Source organism: Amphibalanus amphitrite, unplaced genomic scaffold (assembly GCF_019059575.1).
Source record: "Amphibalanus amphitrite isolate SeventyFive unplaced genomic scaffold, NRLGWU_Aamphi_draft 000353F_arrow, whole genome shotgun sequence".
In the NCBI taxonomy this organism is placed as follows: Eukaryota; Metazoa; Arthropoda; class Thecostraca; order Balanomorpha; family Balanidae; genus Amphibalanus; species Amphibalanus amphitrite.
Genome location: NW_024881847.1, coordinates 300,581 through 321,085, shown reverse-complemented (window position 1 = coordinate 321,085; position 20,505 = coordinate 300,581). Strand labels below are relative to the sequence as shown.

At 47.3% G+C, this 20,505-nt stretch overlaps 1 protein-coding gene across 2 annotated transcripts in view; it reads right to left on the bottom strand.

The window, feature by feature from the left end:
* The window catches only part of LOC122389298 (receptor-type tyrosine-protein phosphatase mu-like), an 86,810-nt gene that overhangs the window by 53,610 nt on the left and 12,695 nt on the right, over positions 1 to 20,505 (bottom strand). For both annotated transcript variants that reach the window (XM_043381179.1, XM_043381180.1), the window contains exons 6-10: positions 12,768 to 12,878; positions 12,252 to 12,360; positions 11,811 to 11,953; positions 11,279 to 11,410; positions 10,621 to 10,764 (exon numbers count right to left, since the gene is read on the bottom strand). In XM_043381179.1, the coding sequence (XP_043237114.1) occupies positions 10,621 to 10,764; positions 11,279 to 11,410; positions 11,811 to 11,953; positions 12,252 to 12,360; positions 12,768 to 12,878 (639 nt within the window). The remainder of the gene's footprint in view (positions 1 to 10,620; positions 10,765 to 11,278; positions 11,411 to 11,810; positions 11,954 to 12,251; positions 12,361 to 12,767; positions 12,879 to 20,505) is intronic.

Below are 20,505 nucleotides of genomic sequence, written 5' to 3'. Positions count from 1 at the left end.
CTGGCGGCTCAACGCCCGCGTCGGGGACGACGAATGCCACGGCCGCCGGCCGGCGCCGCGTCGACACCGTCAGTCACAGTCACGCCGTTATGGGCGCGTCAACACTCGCGGTACAGTGTTCGTGCGTGTTTTCTCTTCTAGCCGGGTAGATTCACCGGATGTGTCAGTGAGTGTGAATCTGGTAAAATATCGCTGCAATATCTCCCCGTTCGACATCTCATCGGTTCCGTTCTACGTAAGTTTTCTTTAAATAACTTCTTTCCCATTTAATCGTTTCCCAACAAAGAACAACTCTTCTAGTATTTATTCTATAGAAGCACAACGATCGGTACCTATATTAGTCGCATATTAGTTCTAACCACAAACAATTCTACATCTACCTATTACTCGACATTTCGCAATTTCAATGACGCAAAGTACAAGGACCAGCTAAAAGTCGCAAAAATGTCAAACCGTCGACCTCAGACCACTACTCTCAACTCTGCACCTAAGTAACAGAAGAAATTCCGCCGTAAGCTCAAGCATTCGTATCTGTCGAAAATCATAACTCATAGCCATATTCGTAGATCGATCGCATGAATCAGTCGCCGCCTTAAAACATTATATTCCTATTTCACCGTATTCACCTGTTCTATAATTGATTTTGACTTCACAATTAATTCCTACAGTAATATCACCAATGATTCCGCAATGCAACTCTTTATGAGTACAGCATGAATCTACACCCTTAATTTCACAAACTTCCCAACCTCAAATCTTAATCGCACCTGACTACCGCCGATAATAAATGAACGAACCAGTTTGGCCAAACACAAGGGCATATTCAATGCTGACGCGCAACGTGTCAATAATTCCAGCGTTCGTGACACTGACCTGCTTATTCAAATTTTAGCATCTCGTTCTCGGTCTAATCGCGAAACATACCGGCTCCAACTGACAATAACGTATTTGCTGGCGGCTCTGACATGACCTCGAAATTCAGATCCTAATATGCTACTAGGGTGTCTGGACCAATAAGTTCAAAGTAATTTAAGTTTTCCAATTCCAATTGAGAGTGCATTTTATGGCAACCGAAAATGTTTGGCAGTCGTCACGGCACGGCAAGCTGGGCAGAGGGGGGGGGGCAAGGATCAGGGATTGAGCAGACTTTTCAACAACACTCACATTCTGGAGTTTCTCTGCGCTTCCGCTTCTCAGTGTGGTCACAAGCGTCGGCGGTTGTCCTCCGGCTCTGGTCGGTCGAACTGAAGAGGCTTCTCGCGGGTGACCCCGGACCGACGGCGGCCTCCAGATGGCGTCTCCGGCTCCGGCTGCAGACTGTCCCCCGGGGTGAATCGCGCACCTTTTATAGCTCGAGGGGCTGCCACGCCCTGAGCCGACCTCGGAGTCATTGCACCCAGGGTGTCTTTGTTACTCCCGTGCGTTTTCACTTGGCCGCTCACCATCTTCATATTGGGAGTTTTACCAGTCGGTTCATCGATGTGTAGGATATAAGAACATTGATAAAAGTGTGAATTAGCTCTGTCGTGCCGTTTCTTTATCCTCAACCACTTTCATTCTTATATCGACTGCGTACCTGCCCGCAGCAGCCTTCTTTTCCTCTGGTTATCCAAATACCTCGGTAGCTAAACATCTTATCACCTTCCATATAGCTCGTCGTTGTTTGCTTGAATTGGGTTGAATCCCATAACAGCTTTAGTTAGCCTCAACAGCGTTTCTTTGTTCCAGCCACTTACAATGTACTCAGGAGACGACACTTCGTATCTTAGCCTTCATCTTAGATTTTGGCGAATCGGTGTACTCCGTATTGCTGTTTCCGATACGACCGTTGCGCTGAGCTGGTATAACTGTTTTCCCGACGTCCTCTTGCTTAGTCTCCAGGCTTGGGATTTGCAGACATTGTTCATGGCCGGCTGCTCCATTTTCTTGGTTGTATTTTGCTATTAACCTGACGGTGACTCTAGCCCTTGGAATTCAAGCCTGCATTTGCCACAAGCCCCATATTTGTCAGTCATTTCTCCCGCGGCTACTGTATTGGCTGTTTACTTTAGGAGCTACCCCTCCGTCCGATCTTCCGTCAAAATGGTTTTATCTCCCAGAATCATACATCCTTTGTTATCAACCTTTCTCGCGTCTGGATAGTGCTGCCCCCTTCGGTTGGCGGTAGCTCTGGCAACTAGTACCTTGGGCGTGTCCCCATCGTCAGCTGGCTAGCACCCCCCGCTTCGCTGCTGACCTTTGCCCGCCAGGCCTTGTGGTTGCGTGGTGTGGCCGTAGCGTGCTGCCTCTTCTATTCAGTGGCGAAATCTGGAACTACAGGTCATTGCTTGCAGCTGCTGTGCAGGTCACCTTCAAGGCGTTCTGCCGGGTCACTCACCCTGGGTTGTTGTACCCCGACAAAGGAGGCTGTGTGCTCCAGCCGGCATCCATCATTTACACTGCTCCATGATCTGATGACGTATCTTGCTGATCCAGCGCTCCCAGCCGTTATCTGTCCTCGGCGTGGGTCCACGAGCTGTTGACAGTGTTACTGATCCAGCTGTTACTTGTTGGGATTCGAATCGTTCATCCTGCGGTAGCTGTCTCCAAAAGCGCGCGTCTTAATGGGAGTTTAACGGCTGCCCATTCTGTGCGGACAGTGATAGATTAAGGGAACTGGGGGGGGGGGGGAACTGGGTGTGGGAAAGCGAGGCTAGGCGTGTGGCATGACTGCGAGGGAGAGGGACTGCCGGACCGAGCCGTGCCGAAAAGATACTACGTTAAATGTTCAAGATGTAGCGTGCTACATCTTCAGCCCAAACAACCCTAGTTGCGTCCTCGCAACTCATACGAAAAAGTCACACCCCTTACTCATCTAAATCTACACAATCATCTGATCTTCAGCAACGCCTACAACATGACATCGTATACCTAGTACAGTACACACACGCACCTGTTGTTCCTCGTCCCCACCTCAGTTTGTCGTTCACCAGATCCGGGTCACGGGCACCAACCACTTTGGTTAGCCCGATGTCGTCGGTGGCCGTCCGGTAAGCGGCTTCTCAGGAGGGTGAAGATCTCTGTGGCAGCCCAGGTGGGCGGCCTCCACAGCAGTTCGGGTAGCAGCCTCCATGGCAGCCCGGGTGGGCAGCCTTCACGGCAGCCCGGGTGGCAGCCTGCCATGGCAGCCTGGGTGGGGCGGCCTCCACGGCAGCCAGGGTGGGAAGCTTCCACAGCAGCCCGGACGGCGGGCTCCATGGCAGCCCGGGTGGGCAGCTTGCACGGCGGCCCGCGTGGGCAGCCTACGTGGCAGCTCAGGCGGATGACCTCCGTGGCAGTCCGGGTAGGTGACCTCCATGGCCGGCCCTGCCGCGACCTCCGTTGCCGCCCGGGTGGCAGGCTCTGTGGCAGCTCAGGTGGGCGACCTCCATGGCAGCCCAGGTAGGTGACCCTCGTGGCAGACCCGGTGACAGTCTCCGTGGTAGCTCAGGTAGGCGACTTCCGAGGCAGCTCAGGTGGTTGACATCCGAGGCAGCACGGGATGACAATGCATCCTCCGTGGCAGTTCAGGTAGCGACCTTTCGGCGGACCAGGTGACAACCTTTTCGGCAGCCCAGGTGGGTGATCTCTGCGGCAGCCCATCTGAACTGAACGCTTGGCAGTGGTCTGGTAGCATCCTGGTACCATCTCCTTGGTCACCAGCTTGATCATCGCCTTGGCTGTTTGGTGAAGACGACCGTGTTTGATTTTGATCGAGTAAAACCCGAGAATTCCGCCTGTTCTTCTTCCTCTTCTGTTTCTGATATTGCCTGTTCTCTTGTTCATCAATTTTCGAGAAAAGTTCGATCTTCTTTACAACACAGTAGCTGACCTTCACTTGTCCTTGTTGTACAGCAGAGCGTAGAAGAATTGATATGCTGATGAAAACAATTGTCAAGTTTCAGTTTTGGCCTGACTTCTGTATTAGTCTGATCCATTGTTTCATGAGACAGCTTCATTTCCTTATCTTATCTTCAACAACTTCTTCTATGTCCTTTTCAGTATTCGTAAAACCACTTCCTCTCATCAGCCGCCATCATAGGCTTCATCTTCACATAGTTTTCTTTAGCTCATCCTTTACTTTCATGTCGACCCCTGCAGCACGCTCATTTCCACTGCTGCCAGTATTTCGAACACCTGCTCTATTCTTCAACTTCTTCTTCTTCTCCATACGGTTGACTTTCAATTCATCAACTTCGGGTTCGGCGGCTTGTGCCAGTCTACCAGCTTCACAATTTGAGAATTATCAAATCCCCACGTTTTGGGCGCCATTTGTAGCAAGGGAATTAAGAGAAGGGGCGGAGTAAACACTGCTGCATCGTTGCGGTTGACCCAGCACCGCGGTCCACTATTGTTCGGCGGATTGTTGCAGAGAGAGAGAACATATTGCTGCGTAATGATCTCGATAGTAAAGCTGTGATACAGGGGAGCTTGAGAGTCGTTGAAGAGATCCCGAGAGGGAGATGAGATCCTGAGATGGAGATTAGATCCTGAGAAAGATCTTGAGATGACGTCCACCTGGGAGAGATGTAGGTATAGATCCTCCTTGCATACAAATACATCTGATGGAAGATGCTTTTTAATTTAGAGGCTTGATGATTCTGTTCATTGTATAGACCATGATGCACGAGATGCTTCTTCACTGCTCGGATTAGGGATAGAGGGGTCCGATCAGCTGGGTTCGCGGCACAGTTGGGTAGGTGAAGGACAGGGCATTCGAAGTCCCGATAACCACTGCCAAACATATGGTGGTAATTACGTTGATAAATTGAATGTGATCATTCGTCCAGTCACCTATTCCTATATCACTGGCCTCCCCATTAAGAAAATTGCCCACTTAATTCGTATTAGCGTTGCTAGTTTAAGTTGCCCTCGAGATTAATTAGTTTGACTGTCCTAACTGAGCTTCGCTAAACTCCCATCGGCCTTATCCTAAGATTCATCCTTTACCATTCTCACTCTCATCCTCTCTCTACGTTCGTTCGTCATATATTCACCCCAAATTTATTTAGCGCCCCTCGAATTCCCTCCGATGGTGTTAGGTGCCTGACTAATAGCGATCTCCCAGGCGAGATAAATGTCTCTTTCCGAAATCCATATGCATGCTCCGCTAACCGGCGACAAAGATACTAATCGCAGGGCCGTCCAGAATAATTATGCACAAATATCCACCCTGCTATTTTATGGGATTCACTACACGTCCGATAGACTTATGGTACACACATACACGATTTATATCCGACTTATCTCTCTACCGGGAGAGATTACCTATGCCCTCTTCCGGTCCGCGTGCAACATTCCCGTTCACGACCCAGGGACCCTAGTTCATATCCTGGAACTATCCTTAACCATGGGATTTACTCTTCAAGGCCTTACGTGTCCTGGAGTACATGCTTCCCTCCCCTGAGGCTGTCCAGTACCGATTAGAGTACCTTTACGAAATAAGTATGAGGACTTATCCGGGACACTACGGCTCGCCTTATCCGCCCTTTGGGTGACTCACCCCTGACCCTCGGCTTCTTGCCTTTGGCATAACTTACTCTCCACTGCACTGTGCCAATCTTCCCCTTCCCCCTGCCGTAGAAACCTCTCACTGCCTTCTCACCCAGTGTTACCTAAGCGGGAAAATTAACAGTGGCCGGTACCACTGGCGGAAAACGTGTATATGCCCTGCGTACGTGACGGTGTGTCCCTCTTAACATTCCGGTCTGGACGTGGGTTTAGAGAAGTGCATCTGTGTCTCATACAGTCATGCTGGTAAACGTTACGCCATAGGAGACGGGCAAACAAGCCGTCTGTGCCTCACAATGCCCTGTGCCAATATTGGTGGGGTAATTATTGGCGCTAACTCACAAGAACGCGAATAACAGAAACGCATTATTTGTCCAAACCTAATAGTAATTTCAAGTCCTAATTCTGCTGCACACGTGAATCCAACCATCAGTTCTCGTATACAATCCTAGTAGACCTTGAACCGCTCTTGATTTAATCAGATGATCTAGAACCAATTAGAACGCACCGATCTGCCGTCTGGTTGTGATCCACCGTATCATAGTGAATTACTGAATGCTCAAACGGAAATGACTCCTTGAAACTCGTTCGATAGCTTCTGATGGGCTACTAGTTACCTATACAAATTATCTTTATAGAGTGCCAGAACATTGTCATAGGGATCCCTAGCCTTCATAGAAAATCTAATTCAAATCATCCTATTAGCAGTAACCAATGCACATCAAACGAACTGCAGTCCTAGATATCATATAGCATGTCATATTTAAAATTATGCATTAACTGTTTACGTTCTTATCCCGTTGCAACTTTCCACAACTAACCATGTTTCTATACGATGACCTTCACAGACCGCACGCGCCCCAATTACGGCTAACCCACTGCCCCTGTTGTGGCTGCTCCTCGCGCCCTCTGGCGGCTCAACGCCCGCGTCGGGGACGACGAATGCCACGGCCGCCGGCCGGCGCCGCGTCGACACCGTCAGTCACAGTCACGCCGTTATGGGCGCGTCAACACTCGCGGTACAGTGTTCGTGCGTGTTTTCTCTTCTAGCCGGGTAGATTCACCGGATGTGTCAGTGAGTGTGAATCTGGTAAAATATCGCTGCAATATCTCCCCGTTCGACATCTCATCGGTTCCGTTCTACGTAAGTTTTCTTTAAATAACTTCTTTCCCATTTAATCGTTTCCCAACAAAGAACAACTCTTCTAGTATTTATTCTATAGAAGCACAACGATCGGTACCTATATTAGTCGCATATTAGTTCTAACCACAAACAATTCTACATCTACCTATTACTCGACATTTCGCAATTTCAATGACGCAAAGTACAAGGACCAGCTAAAAGTCGCAAAAATGTCAAACCGTCGACCTCAGACCACTACTCTCAACTCTGCACCTAAGTAACAGAAGAAATTCCGCCGTAAGCTCAAGCATTCGTATCTGTCGAAAATCATAACTCATAGCCATATTCGTAGATCGATCGCATGAATCAGTCGCCGCCTTAAAACATTATATTCCTATTTCACCGTATTCACCTGTTCTATAATTGATTTTGACTTCACAATTAATTCCTACAGTAATATCACCAATGATTCCGCAATGCAACTCTTTATGAGTACAGCATGAATCTACACCCTTAATTTCACAAACTTCCCAACCTCAAATCTTAATCGCACCTGACTACCGCCGATAATAAATGAACGAACCAGTTTGGCCAAACACAAGGGCATATTCAATGCTGACGCGCAACGTGTCAATAATTCCAGCGTTCGTGACACTGACCTGCTTATTCAAATTTTAGCATCTCGTTCTCGGTCTAATCGCGAAACATACCGGCTCCAACTGACAATAACGTATTTGCTGGCGGCTCTGACATGACCTCGAAATTCAGATCCTAATATGCTACTAGGGTGTCTGGACCAATAAGTTCAAAGTAATTTAAGTTTTCCAATTCCAATTGAGAGTGCATTTTATGGCAACCGAAAATGTTTGGCAGTCGTCACGGCACGGCAAGCTGGGCAGAGGGGGGGGGGGGCAAGGATCAGGGATTGAGCAGACTTTTCAACAACACTCACATTCTGGAGTTTCTCTGCGCTTCCGCTTCTCAGTGTGGTCACAAGCGTCGGCGGTTGTCCTCCGGCTCTGGTCGGTCGAACTGAAGAGGCTTCTCGCGGGTGACCCCGGACCGACGGCGGCCTCCAGATGGCGTCTCCGGCTCCGGCTGCAGACTGTCCCCCGGGGTGAATCGCGCACCTTTTATAGCTCGAGGGGCTGCCACGCCCTGAGCCGACCTCGGAGTCATTGCACCCAGGGTGTCTTTGTTACTCCCGTGCGTTTTCACTTGGCCGCTCACCATCTTCATATTGGGAGTTTTACCAGTCGGTTCATCGATGTGTAGGATATAAGAACATTGATAAAAGTGTGAATTAGCTCTGTCGTGCCGTTTCTTTATCCTCAACCACTTTCATTCTTATATCGACTGCGTACCTGCCCGCAGCAGCCTTCTTTTCCTCTGGTTATCCAAATACCTCGGTAGCTAAACATCTTATCACCTTCCATATAGCTCGTCGTTGTTTGCTTGAATTGGGTTGAATCCCATAACAGCTTTAGTTAGCCTCAACAGCGTTTCTTTGTTCCAGCCACTTACAATGTACTCAGGAGACGACACTTCGTATCTTAGCCTTCATCTTAGATTTTGGCGAATCGGTGTACTCCGTATTGCTGTTTCCGATACGACCGTTGCGCTGAGCTGGTATAACTGTTTTCCCGACGTCCTCTTGCTTAGTCTCCAGGCTTGGGATTTGCAGACATTGTTCATGGCCGGCTGCTCCATTTTCTTGGTTGTATTTTGCTATTAACCTGACGGTGACTCTAGCCCTTGGAATTCAAGCCTGCATTTGCCACAAGCCCCATATTTGTCAGTCATTTCTCCCGCGGCTACTGTATTGGCTGTTTACTTTAGGAGCTACCCCTCCGTCCGATCTTCCGTCAAAATGGTTTTATCTCCCAGAATCATACATCCTTTGTTATCAACCTTTCTCGCGTCTGGATAGTGCTGCCCCCTTCGGTTGGCGGTAGCTCTGGCAACTAGTACCTTGGGCGTGTCCCCATCGTCAGCTGGCTAGCACCCCCCGCTTCGCTGCTGACCTTTGCCCGCCAGGCCTTGTGGTTGCGTGGTGTGGCCGTAGCGTGCTGCCTCTTCTATTCAGTGGCGAAATCTGGAACTACAGGTCATTGCTTGCAGCTGCTGTGCAGGTCACCTTCAAGGCGTTCTGCCGGGTCACTCACCCTGGGTTGTTGTACCCCGACAAAGGAGGCTGTGTGCTCCAGCCGGCATCCATCATTTACACTGCTCCATGATCTGATGACGTATCTTGCTGATCCAGCGCTCCCAGCCGTTATCTGTCCTCGGCGTGGGTCCACGAGCTGTTGACAGTGTTACTGATCCAGCTGTTACTTGTTGGGATTCGAATCGTTCATCCTGCGGTAGCTGTCTCCAAAAGCGCGCGTCTTAATGGGAGTTTAACGGCTGCCCATTCTGTGCGGACAGTGATAGATTAAGGGAACTGGGGGGGGGGGGGAACTGGGTGTGGGAAAGCGAGGCTAGGCGTGTGGCATGACTGCGAGGGAGAGGGACTGCCGGACCGAGCCGTGCCGAAAAGATACTACGTTAAATGTTCAAGATGTAGCGTGCTACACAGTTCCGTCTGCAAGTAAGATCGTAAATCATGTATCTTGTGATAATTAAATGAGGTAACAGTCTGTTTTGTAAGATTATGTCTGTCATTTTTAAGAGTGAGACCAACAAGGATAGGAAAGTGATCGGATATATCACTTATGATAATACCTGATCTTTCTATTATGTCAAGATTGTTGGAAAAGAAATTATCAAGGAGAGAAGCACTTTCAGCAGCCAGCCTCGTAGTTCTTGAGATACAAGGGAAATAGCCGTGAGAAGTAAACATGTTAAAAAAGCTCTCAACAGAGGATTCTGTTGATGTGTGAAAAAGGTCAAAGTTAAAATCCCCTGCAATTATAACATTTTTTGAGGTATGACCAATTTCTTCTAATACCACTGTCATTTTTTCTATAAATAGTGTTGAATTAACTCTTGGTGGTCTATACACTACCCCAATTATGAACTTAATGGACTGCAGAGTACATTCTACAAATGTAGCTTCAGCCCCAGCTATGTTGATATGCTGCATGAGAGATGTTGAATTTATGCATTCATTGCATACATATAGTGCTACTCCTCCACCAGTTCTATCTTGGCGACTGTTGAATATAGATGTGTAGCCATCTAGATGTCTATATTGTTCGGTGCTTGAGTCCAGCCAAGTTTCTGATAAGCAAATGATGCTGCAATGTTTACCTGTAGTGTAGAGGAAAGTTTGGAATTCCTCGAACTTATCATTAGTTAAGATAGATCTGGTGTTAACATGTAAGATGAGGAGTTCAGTGCTGTGCTTATGTAAGAATGATCCAGGACTGGAGGATACAACATGTTTACAATCATTTCTGAGCTGCTCAAACCTCTGATGTTGAAACGAGAGCCCTGATGGGCCGATATTTTTGAATGGATCAATGACTTTGTCATTAAGGAGAGGTGGAATATGTTCATATGGATCTATTTGCATATGACACTATGCAAACTAGCAGTGATCCACACAAAAGGTGGGAAAAACAGAAGATACACTGATTGGGAATGGATGTCAGTAAGTTTAACTCTGCACGTGCACTTAGTGTAAGTTATGGCCCTAATCACTCTCCCCCTTCCCCAGACAAATGGGTAACCTGAAATCAGCGTTGAACGCAAACGGTCTAACCGTCCTACAGATAAATAGATATATATTGAGTAGAAAAAAACATACAGCACATGTACACCCATGTGCTGTATATTTTTTTAACTCAATATATATCTATTTGTCTATACATTACCTTACAGATAAATGTTGGAACGGTCAAAATGTGCACGTAGTACCAGACAACTAGAAAGAAAAACAAAAACATCAACTCTTTTAACTTTACCTAGTGCATTGCATCTAAACTGTTGGTGTGTTATGTGCTCATGTGTCTCAAATCGCTCACGCTTGCTACAGAAGGTATCCTTGTAGCCGGCCGCGCACCCGCAGCCGTATGGCTCTGGCACACACAGCAGTTGTTTGCTGCAGCTACCGTCCGACCCGAAGCACAGCGACGAACAGCTGTCCCCGAACCGGCCTCTGTCACAGCCTGAAGGCACAGAACACTATCAATGTAAGGTTCCGCGGGGTTCAGCGCGACGTCTCACGTTGAGGAAAAAACTGATGCTCGCAATTCAGAAATAAGAGACTTTCGAATGAAATTTTTGGAAGCCCTATGTATAAATTCCTACAGCTGCTAAGGGTGTGTTCGCAGTTCGCAGTGTCCCGGACGACGAAGATTCTACGTCGTCTGGCCAATCCCGTTTGAGGACCGCAGCCAAGCCCCCGCCGGAGCTAAACGCCATTGGCCGGACGACGTAGAACCTTCGTCGTCCGGGAGACTGCGAATCCGGCCTAAGGCTCTTTCAAGTCTGTTTAATGACATTCCTTTAATTGCGTTTTCAAAGTCAATAGATTCGTAAACGTTGTTTTAGGGTTACCTATAACGCGAATGAATTCGTGTAAAATTAAGGTTATATTTATCTATTCTCTATTAGATCAATACTACCAGTGCCGTTTCGTCCGGTCGACCTGAGTCGTGTCACTGAGAGTGCGAAACTCACTGATCTGGCAGCGGTCGCCGTAGAAGCCGGGCGGGCAGACGCACTGACCGGTCACGTCGTGGCACTGGCCGCCGTGAAGACAGTAGGGACAGCGGTCCCGACAGTCGGGCCCAAACCGGCCCGCCGGGCAGTCTGCAGGCAAACATGTCCCGAGTGTGACCGTCGCAGGACCCAACTCAGCTGCTGAGGGACGCAAGCTCCCAAGTTCCCAAGTGGACGCATCCGTGGTTCTCATGACGTTTCTAACATGTGCGTTTTTCAGGGACCATCAACACGCAACCATTTGGGAGAGGGCAAAAACCTTCCGTGTTTTTTTTTTGCAGATAACTAAAAAAATCAGCTACGAATTTTGAGTCTGGTGTGCTCAAGGGGCCCATGAGGGGACCAAGCCGGCACCTTATTCAAAAGACTGTCAAATGTCAATAAATACAAGAGGAAGGTGCATCAACCATTTTTAGTTGAGATTGTTGGCTGGATATACAATAGTTGAACTTAGATCATGCATTCATCAGCGCACACACGCAGTGCTTACCTCTCACAAGAACGGAGAACGAAGATCTGCCGCTATCGGACCCTTTGTTCCGCGCTTCGTAAACTCCAGAGTCTGCTGGTTCGGCGCTCTCAATCATGTAGCTGCCGGGGCTGTGTGACTTTTGGGTGATCCTTTGGGTTGGGCTGGGGACAAGTAGTTAAATACAGCAAGGTATGATGCAAGACATGTGTACTCACCTACAATAGCGGCACCACCATCCAGAGCTTGTCGTTATTAGCCTTTGGGTTTGTAAATAAATATAAAAAAACAATTTGCAAAAGAATAGAGAAAACACCTGGCATTACAAAACAGGCCAAAGTTAGACCCTATTTTCAGCTCAACTCTTGCAGGAAACGCACAGAATAGATAGTGCCTGGTGACTGAAGCGAAAACTATGCATAAAGCACAAAGGAACAGGAGCACGACTAATTGTTTACTCACCTTCCGTCCTTATACCAAACGATGTTTGAAGTTACTGTGGAGTCCACTCTGATATCTATTCCGTCACCACGACTGGCACGATACGTGAGACGAGTAGGCAAGTAGAAGGCTGAAATAAGTATGTTTTCAGTCATAAATAGGTATCAGCACTGTTTTAAGAGACAATAGAAAATAATAGAAGAAATGCCCCTATTCTCGCTTTTGCTGGGAAGAGAGATCTAAAAGTCTAATCACGAGAATCTGAAGCTTTTGGCTTTGAGCCTCTGTCAACCCGACGGCTTGGGTGACCTCTTATAGCTCCAAGAATCTCAATGCTCCGCGTGAAAAACTAAGCCCATTCTTTGCTTAATTTCCCACCCAGCGCGGTAGCATTTGGCATACGTTTTTAGCTAGCCAAACATAACAGGAAAATATTTGGAAACCTATAATTGGCTGAGCGTAAAAATGTTTAAAACGTTGCAATGTCGGTCATGCGTCTATTAGCAGTAGCTTTCAACATGGCTTAGTGATACTTACGGTTCACTATGTAGCTGAAAGCGGTTACATCCGAGTAGAGTTTATCTTGTATGGAGCATAGCACCCTGTTGCCGGATACCACCCGAGCCTCTCGAAAACTGCTTTGAGATTCTATCGACACACACATCTCTAACTTTCAAAAGTACACCAAGAAACTCAGTGCCTGAACAGAACATGAACCATGAAGGAATGCGAGAAAACTGAATCTACAGGGTGTCCCAAAAGTTGTTTACATTCTTTTACGTCCAATAAAATCTATAAGTGTACTGGTGTTCACACCTCACAAGAAGCGCCGTTCAATTTAGCATTTACCATAAAACACGAAAGTAGGTTTTCAAAAAAAAAAATAATAATAACAATAGAGCCAATTAACAAAAATGCTCGACGATTCAATTTTAGCCGACCCGCAAGCTCAACCAGGCTGGCCGCCGGTTCTCAGATCATTCGGGTCGTGCAGGCTACAAGATAAACCGTACATTTGTTATGTATTTTAATAGGCCGGGTTAGTCCTTAAACCATGTCTCTTCGTCCTAGTAGCCAGGAAAGTGGTGTTTGTGCCAGTTTTGGCCACGTTTTGGCCGTGCCTGATGACGCCTAGTGCCGCCAAATAGGGCCTCTGACCTGCTTTCAAACATTTTTTCTCGGTGATACGCATGTTTTCTGGGAAACGGTTAACCGCTGCAATGTGTGACCTTCACAGTATTTGAGTGAGACGCTCTTTTGGGCCTTCACAACCTGTTTTACTGGCATGCTATGAAGTTCTGTCAACGCATCAGCGTAACTTGCGCCCCAGGCTATCACCATTCACCATTGCTCAGTTCCTTACTGCGTGGACGGAGGACATTAGTCGCGCTATTTGGCCTAATAACCATTGAACTTAGCAGTAAGTTTATAAAATATGATGGCCAATAGTCGCAAACCAAAATGATAATTAAAATCTAAATAATTTTTTAATATTATTTCAATTATCATTTTGCTTTGCAACTATTGGCCATCAGACTTTATAAATGTGTCTAACAATACTGAACAATTAGCAGTCAGTATAACCCTCGCCGGCACAGGTCATTTTGCGTCCTTCGACGGCACAAGGTACGAACACCCCTCGCGTTTATTCCCTGATCGAGCTTGAGCTTCGCAGAAAAAAAACGAGCGTGCTGCCCGTGACAAGAGGCAGCGGATGATACCCGATTTTAAGGTCCTAGGTCATCAGTTGATCTTTTAGGTCAGGTCAATGACCCAAAAGTCGGGAAATAGAACGTCGTAAAGTTAGAACGTAAAGTTAGAACCTGTTAGAACGTCGTAAAGTTAGAACCTGTTAGAACGTCGTAAAGTGTATATGCTTTGGATTTTTCGGGGTGCTGATCACGATTATCATGTTAGTTTTGATCACAGATGATGTCTTTATGCATTTAGGCCAGGTCGGGACAGGTCAGGTCAGATTAACCAGTGGGGGTCCTGCCGGGTATTCGTAGTACGTGTCAACCGCCTCTGACAGCTTCGTAACATGTTACAAAAGCACCAAAACTACTTCGTAAATGTTCACATGGCTGCTAAATTCGAATTCAGCTCCCAAAACTAGCCTGGAAACATGTAAAACTCGAAAAAGTGGACAGAGGTCATCAACGGTCAATGACCTGACCTGACCTCAGAGTTCAGGTGACCTTGACATCCACCCTAATACATGGAAGCAACATCAAATCACATAGTTGAACGTTTAAAACCACGAAAAGAATACAAACGCGCGGCTGCGAACCGACAAGCCGAATCGCGATTCCGGCCAAACATGGTCTCGGAAAATAGGTCACATGTCAAAGGTCTTTTGGGTCAGGGTCATGAAATATTCAGGGTTGGTGTAAAATTGATCAACGCGAGGGTACTGAAAGTTTCGTTGCGATCGGCCGCTTTTACGCAATTTATTTGCGAAAAACTTTAGGGAGTTTGCATCAACTGTGCCGGCGAGGTTTAATGGTGATATTTCAATGCTGATTCATCATTCCAAATTAGGGGAAGCGGGGGTAACACCGCCCCCCTAAGCTTTTCGCCAAAATGAGAGAATATGTGTGAAGTCTCTTGGTAGTTATTGTTTTGGTTACAATATTTAAACATTTTCTCACGTGTTTTAGGTACTTATTTTGCATGCTCCTAAAAGGTTTTCATGTATCACGACGTTTAAAAATACCTTGCATCTAGGGTGTATCGTCGAATTTTGATTTTTTTAAATCGTGTTCACTACTAAATTTTATTGGTCCCTGGCATGTTTGAAGCCGTAGGATACCAGTCAAAAAAATCTGGGACGAAAACCTAGCCTGCTGCGAGCGGTTGAACGGAAGCCTGTCGGGGCGGCGCCAGGCGTTGAAGTCTCCCCGTTAGTTACGCGCACACTAGCACCACGCGGCGGCTGGCGCCGTGCCGCCGCGTTCCCGGTCAGCCGTGTTTTAGCGTTCACTGACGGGTCGAGGTGATTATTCTAAGCTTTCCTAAGAAGCTTTCTCATTATTGAGCAAGCTCATTATTGCACATTATTGCAGCTCATTATTGAGCAAGAATATCGCACAAACTGCATAGAACATTGACATGCAGGTTGTCGGCACATCGGAGAAGGGGATGCTTTGGTTAATGCCTCCTTTAATAGGAAGAGATTGTGGAAGAACAACACATTTCTTTTGGAAATTACTCATCCTCCTTCTTCCTACGTGCCTGCTTTAGTAATCGAAGTACCCCTATTGACTCTACGTTCTTGATTCGGCTGTGGATTTTATGCATGGAATTCCGCTATATTATATTTTCTCGCTAAATGTCTCCTGAGCTATATTGAGGCGTCACGGGACAGCAATGCTCAGCACACGACCGCAGAGAAAAAGTCAATGTGGCCATGCGTTTTGTATGCCAAAATGTGTGAGCCTTGGTGTGTACCAGCAGCAGTTGTCACCATTGTAATTTTCACGACTTTATCTTTATAAGGATGCAATTTTCCACTTCCTAGTTCCCAGACTGGGTTTGGAGATATTATAGTTTTACAGAAACATTTGGGAATGTCTGTAATGTAAGTTAACCCGCGCCCTGCTGGGGGGGGTGTTTGAACACCCCCCCTTGTGGTTTTTCGCGAATATCTCAAAAACGGCGGCGCGGAGCGCCGCCGTTTTTGGTACACCTTATCATGCATCAATTCTACACATGTTGTGAAAATTTCAGACCAAGGTCATTCAAGGTCAGGTCACCAGGTCACTTGAAGTGACCTCACCTCATAAAAAGTTTCAATGTCTGTCATAGCTACACCGAGTGACCGATCGCTTTGAAACTTTCAGCGATTGCTAAGAGCAATAGCATGTACAAAATGTATATCTCAGAATTTTGATATCGATGACCTAAGGTCAGGTCAATTTTGCGACCTCCCCATTATAAGTCAATAGGAGAAAATTGAAATGCGTCTCTTTTGGACGAAAGACATTATAAACACTCCCAAACACTGAATTACAAGTGGTTTAGACACACTGAACATGAAAATGGTGTCCGTGACCCCTGTTTATGCCCTGAGGTCATCTTAGGTCATGAATGGTATCTAACAGTTTTTCGCAAATAACTTTTGATAGAGGCATGCTAGAGCGATGAAAACACCTTAGATGTGTTCAGCTCGACGATACGGATCGACTGATATGCAGCATGACCCTTTCCGGTCAGGTCATGACCTTGACCTGAGGTCAAATTTTCAACTTGACCTTTCAAGGTCAAGTTATAGTTCATTCGATGCGTCTTGACGAGAGGAACACGATGCCGGTAAAAGTAAGCTCGTACAAGGCTTGGGTCAAAAGTTATTGCAGAAAAACTGTTTCCGAAAAAAATCGGCTATTTTTGCAGTTTTTGCCCCCTGCAGGCGAAACCGTTGACGTTAGGTCAAATCTGAGAGAATTATTCAGAAAGGGCGTTAACCCGGCAGTTGCTGGGGTATTTCGCCACCCACCGTTTGCTGGGGGGGGGGGGCGTTAAACGCCCCCAGCCGATAACTCGAGAACCAATAGGCGCAGCGAAACGCACGAGGCGGCAAACGAAAGAGCGCGACGAGACGCTTCAGATGAGTACTTTAAAATTGAGTTTTGAGGTCACAGGTCGGGTCAAGGTCAGGTCAAACACCTGAAATCGGCCTTTCAGTAGCATGGACTTCAGGACTTCGCAATGGGCGCCTCTCGTCATAAACTCTGTCAAAATGGTGCACAATCCATCGTATAAGGCCTACAAGAGTGTCAGCTCCATGTAGGGGTCAGTCAAGCATAGGTCAGGGTCAAGGTCAGGTCAACCGGGTAGGCACATATCCCCGAAAATCAAAACTGATATTCGCAGCCCGTGACACATGTTTTATGGGTAATTTGGGGCGTAGAACACGATGGTGACATTCATTTTATCATATGTGTACGTGTTTGGCTAAAAAAGTTTAATTTAAGAAATGCATGTATCATAGTCGTGAAGTAGTCACGAGAAATTGTCAAGATTCAGTTGAAGATTTTGGAAAATGCGGAACGATAATCAACAATCGAAGATAGCCATTTGATTGTTCATGGTATTGGCAGTCTAATGGCGTTTACGGCATGTCTGTATGTCTATTCTGTGATTTTATATGATTTTTTGAACATACGCCATTTTTGGTCGAAAATTCAAAAATCATGACGTCACTAAAACCTCGATATCTCAAAAATTTTCCGACCGATTTTTTTGAAACTTTGTCACAATAAACTTCAATCAATTCCCTACAGGTACCCAAAATTTGGCGCGCCTGCGGCGCGCCGTTTTTATGCTATGGCCCGGCGAAAAAAGTGGGGGCGTTTAACGCCCCCCCCCCAGCAACTCGCGGGTTAATAGGGCTATCGAATGCGCTTTTCCGCGGCGCTGTAGCTCTATTGGTTCCCGAGTTATGCGTTGGCTTCTTGGAAATTTTCGACATTCGACCTGGAAATCGGCGAAATTTTGCCTTCAATGACCTCTGGTGACCTGACCTTTGACCTGACCAAAAAATTGACCGAAGTGATTTCGTCATTATTTTTGACGCTCTTTCGAACGCCGCCTTCCGCGTATCGCTACGTGGCCCAGGAGCCGAGTTAGAAGGGGGGGTGTTCAAACACCCCCCCCCCCCAGCAGGGCGTGGAAATCCAGGACCCCCAGCCGGGCGCGGGTTAAAGCGAATACCGAAAGGAATCCACATATTTTCGATTTCCTGTATGCTGTATTGCTTACGTCATGCCAGACGTCATGATGGCATGGTTGCGATTGATGGTATGTCGGATGGTCAGGGTACGAACTCACGGTAAGTCAGCTTGGCTGGCAGGCATCAACAGGCACAATAGTCTTACACTGATATCGTCACCCTCAGTTATTCGTCACCATTCAGCAGCAGGCCCAGAGCTTCGGGCTTTGAAACGTAAGGTACAGGTGTAGGAGCAAGACATTGCGCCGATTCGAAGGGCTGGAAGGGCAGCATCGCGGGGGCTGGAATGCGCCTGAGCGGCTGAGACCATCCCATTGGGACGGGGGTGTTCTGAGTGCACTCAGCCGCTCATGCTGGGAAATGCATCCAATGGAGCTCTCCCCCCATCCCCCCGTTTCGAATGATTAGGGTGACCTTTAGTCTAGAACAAGGCAGGATGACTGTTGGCTGGTCCCGAGGATAGATACAAAGGACAGGTAATGACATCATATAATGAATCGAAGACGGCCCCGGTCCGATCCTCTGATAGGGGTTCAACACGTATCCCGTTGTGGACCATTTCGTTTTCCTCCACCGTAGTTTTTGCACCGACCTGAACGGGTTGGAAGGTAACGATGTTCAGAAACCATTAAGATCGTAATTGTATATTCGTTGTATATTCGTTCACTGAACAGGTAGGACAGGTTCAACACAGTCAAAACCTCATCCTATCATCCAATAATTATAAAGTAGTCTTCATGGAATGGAAAGGCTAACCTAACTCAACGAATATACAATTACGACCTTAATGGTTTCTGAACATCGTAATCTTCCAACCCGTTGAGGTCGGTGCAAACACCACGGTGGAGGAAAACGAAATGGTCCACAACGAGATACGTGTTGATGAGCCTCTATCAGAGGATCGGGCCGGGGCCGTCTTCGATTCATTATATGATGTCATTACCTGTCCTTTCTATCCTCGGGACCAGCCAACCACCATCCTTCTTTGTTCTAGACTAAAGGTCAGCCTAATCATTCGAAACGGGTGGGGATGGGGTAGAGCTCCATTGGATGCATTTCCCAGCATGAGCGGCTGAGTGCACCCAGAACACCCCCGTCCCAATGGGATGGTCTCAGCCGCTCAGGCGCATTCCAGCCCCCGCGATGCTGCCCTTCCAGCCCTTCGAATCGGCACAATGTCTTGCTCCTACACCTGTGCCTTACGGTTCAAAGCCCGAAGCTCTGGGCCTGCTGCTGAATGGTGACGAATAACTGAGGGTGACGATATCAGTGTAAGACTATTGTGCCTGTTGATGCCTGCCGGCCAAGCTGACTTACCGTGAGTTCGTACCCTGGCCATCCGGCATACCATCAATCGCAACCATGCCATCATGACGTCTGGCATTTACTAAGCAATACAGCAAACAGGAAATTCGAAAATATGTGGATTCCTTTCGGTATTAGCTTTTAACTTACATTACAGACATTCCTAAATGTTTCTGTAAAACTATATCTCCAAACCCAGTCTGGGAACCCAGTCTGGGAAGTGGGCAATTGCATCCTTATAAAAATAAAGTCGTAAAAATTACAATGGTGACAACGGCTGCTGGTACACGCCAAGGCTCACACATTTTGGCATACAAAACGCATGACCACATTGACTTTTTCTCTGCAGTTGTGAGCTGAGCATTGCTGTCCCGTGACGCCTCAATATAGCTCAGGGGACATTGAGCGAGAAAATATAATATAGCGGAATTCCATGCATAAAATCGACAGCCGAATCAAGAACGTAGAGTCAATAGGGGTACTTCGATTACTAAAGCAGGCACGTAGGAAGGAGGATGAGTAATTTCCAAAAGAAATGTGTTGTTCTTCCACAATCTCTTCCTATTAAAGGAGGCATTAACCAAAACATCCCCCTTCTCCTATGTGCCGACAACCTGCATGTCAATGTTCTATGCAGTTTGTGCGATATTCTTGCTCAATAATGAGCTGTGGGGCAGAAAGCTTCTTAGGAAAGCTTAGAATAATCACCTCGACCCGTCAGTGAACGCTAAAACACGGCTGACCGGGAACGCGGCGGCACGGCTCCAGCCAGTGGCGCGGGAACCGGGGGGGGGGGCTAGGGGGGGCTGAGCCCCCCCAGCTTTTCGGCTGGGGGGGCTCGTAATGTATTTGAGCCCCCCCAGCTGGAGGAATCGAAATCGGAAATCTACTAACATAATTTCATAGATTCATACATAGGCGTGGGAACCGGGGGAGGGGGCAGTGGGGGAAGCTTGCCCCCACAACTCTGCGGCCGTGGGGGCGGTGCCCCACAACGTTTCATGAGGCCAGGAACCGTCGGGCAGCTTGTCCTCCCCAAATTAGGGGTTGTGGGTCACAAAGGAAGAAAGCATGTAAGTGAAAAATCCACCTATTTCACTGGCTCGGCAACTCATTTGGCAGATTAAAACCTTTACTCCAGGTTGCCAAAACGGTAGTTTCTTCACTCAGCTGAGACGGAATACCTCACTTTTTGAAAATATTTTCGTTTTTTTTTTTGTTGTTGAAAAGGCCAAGGTC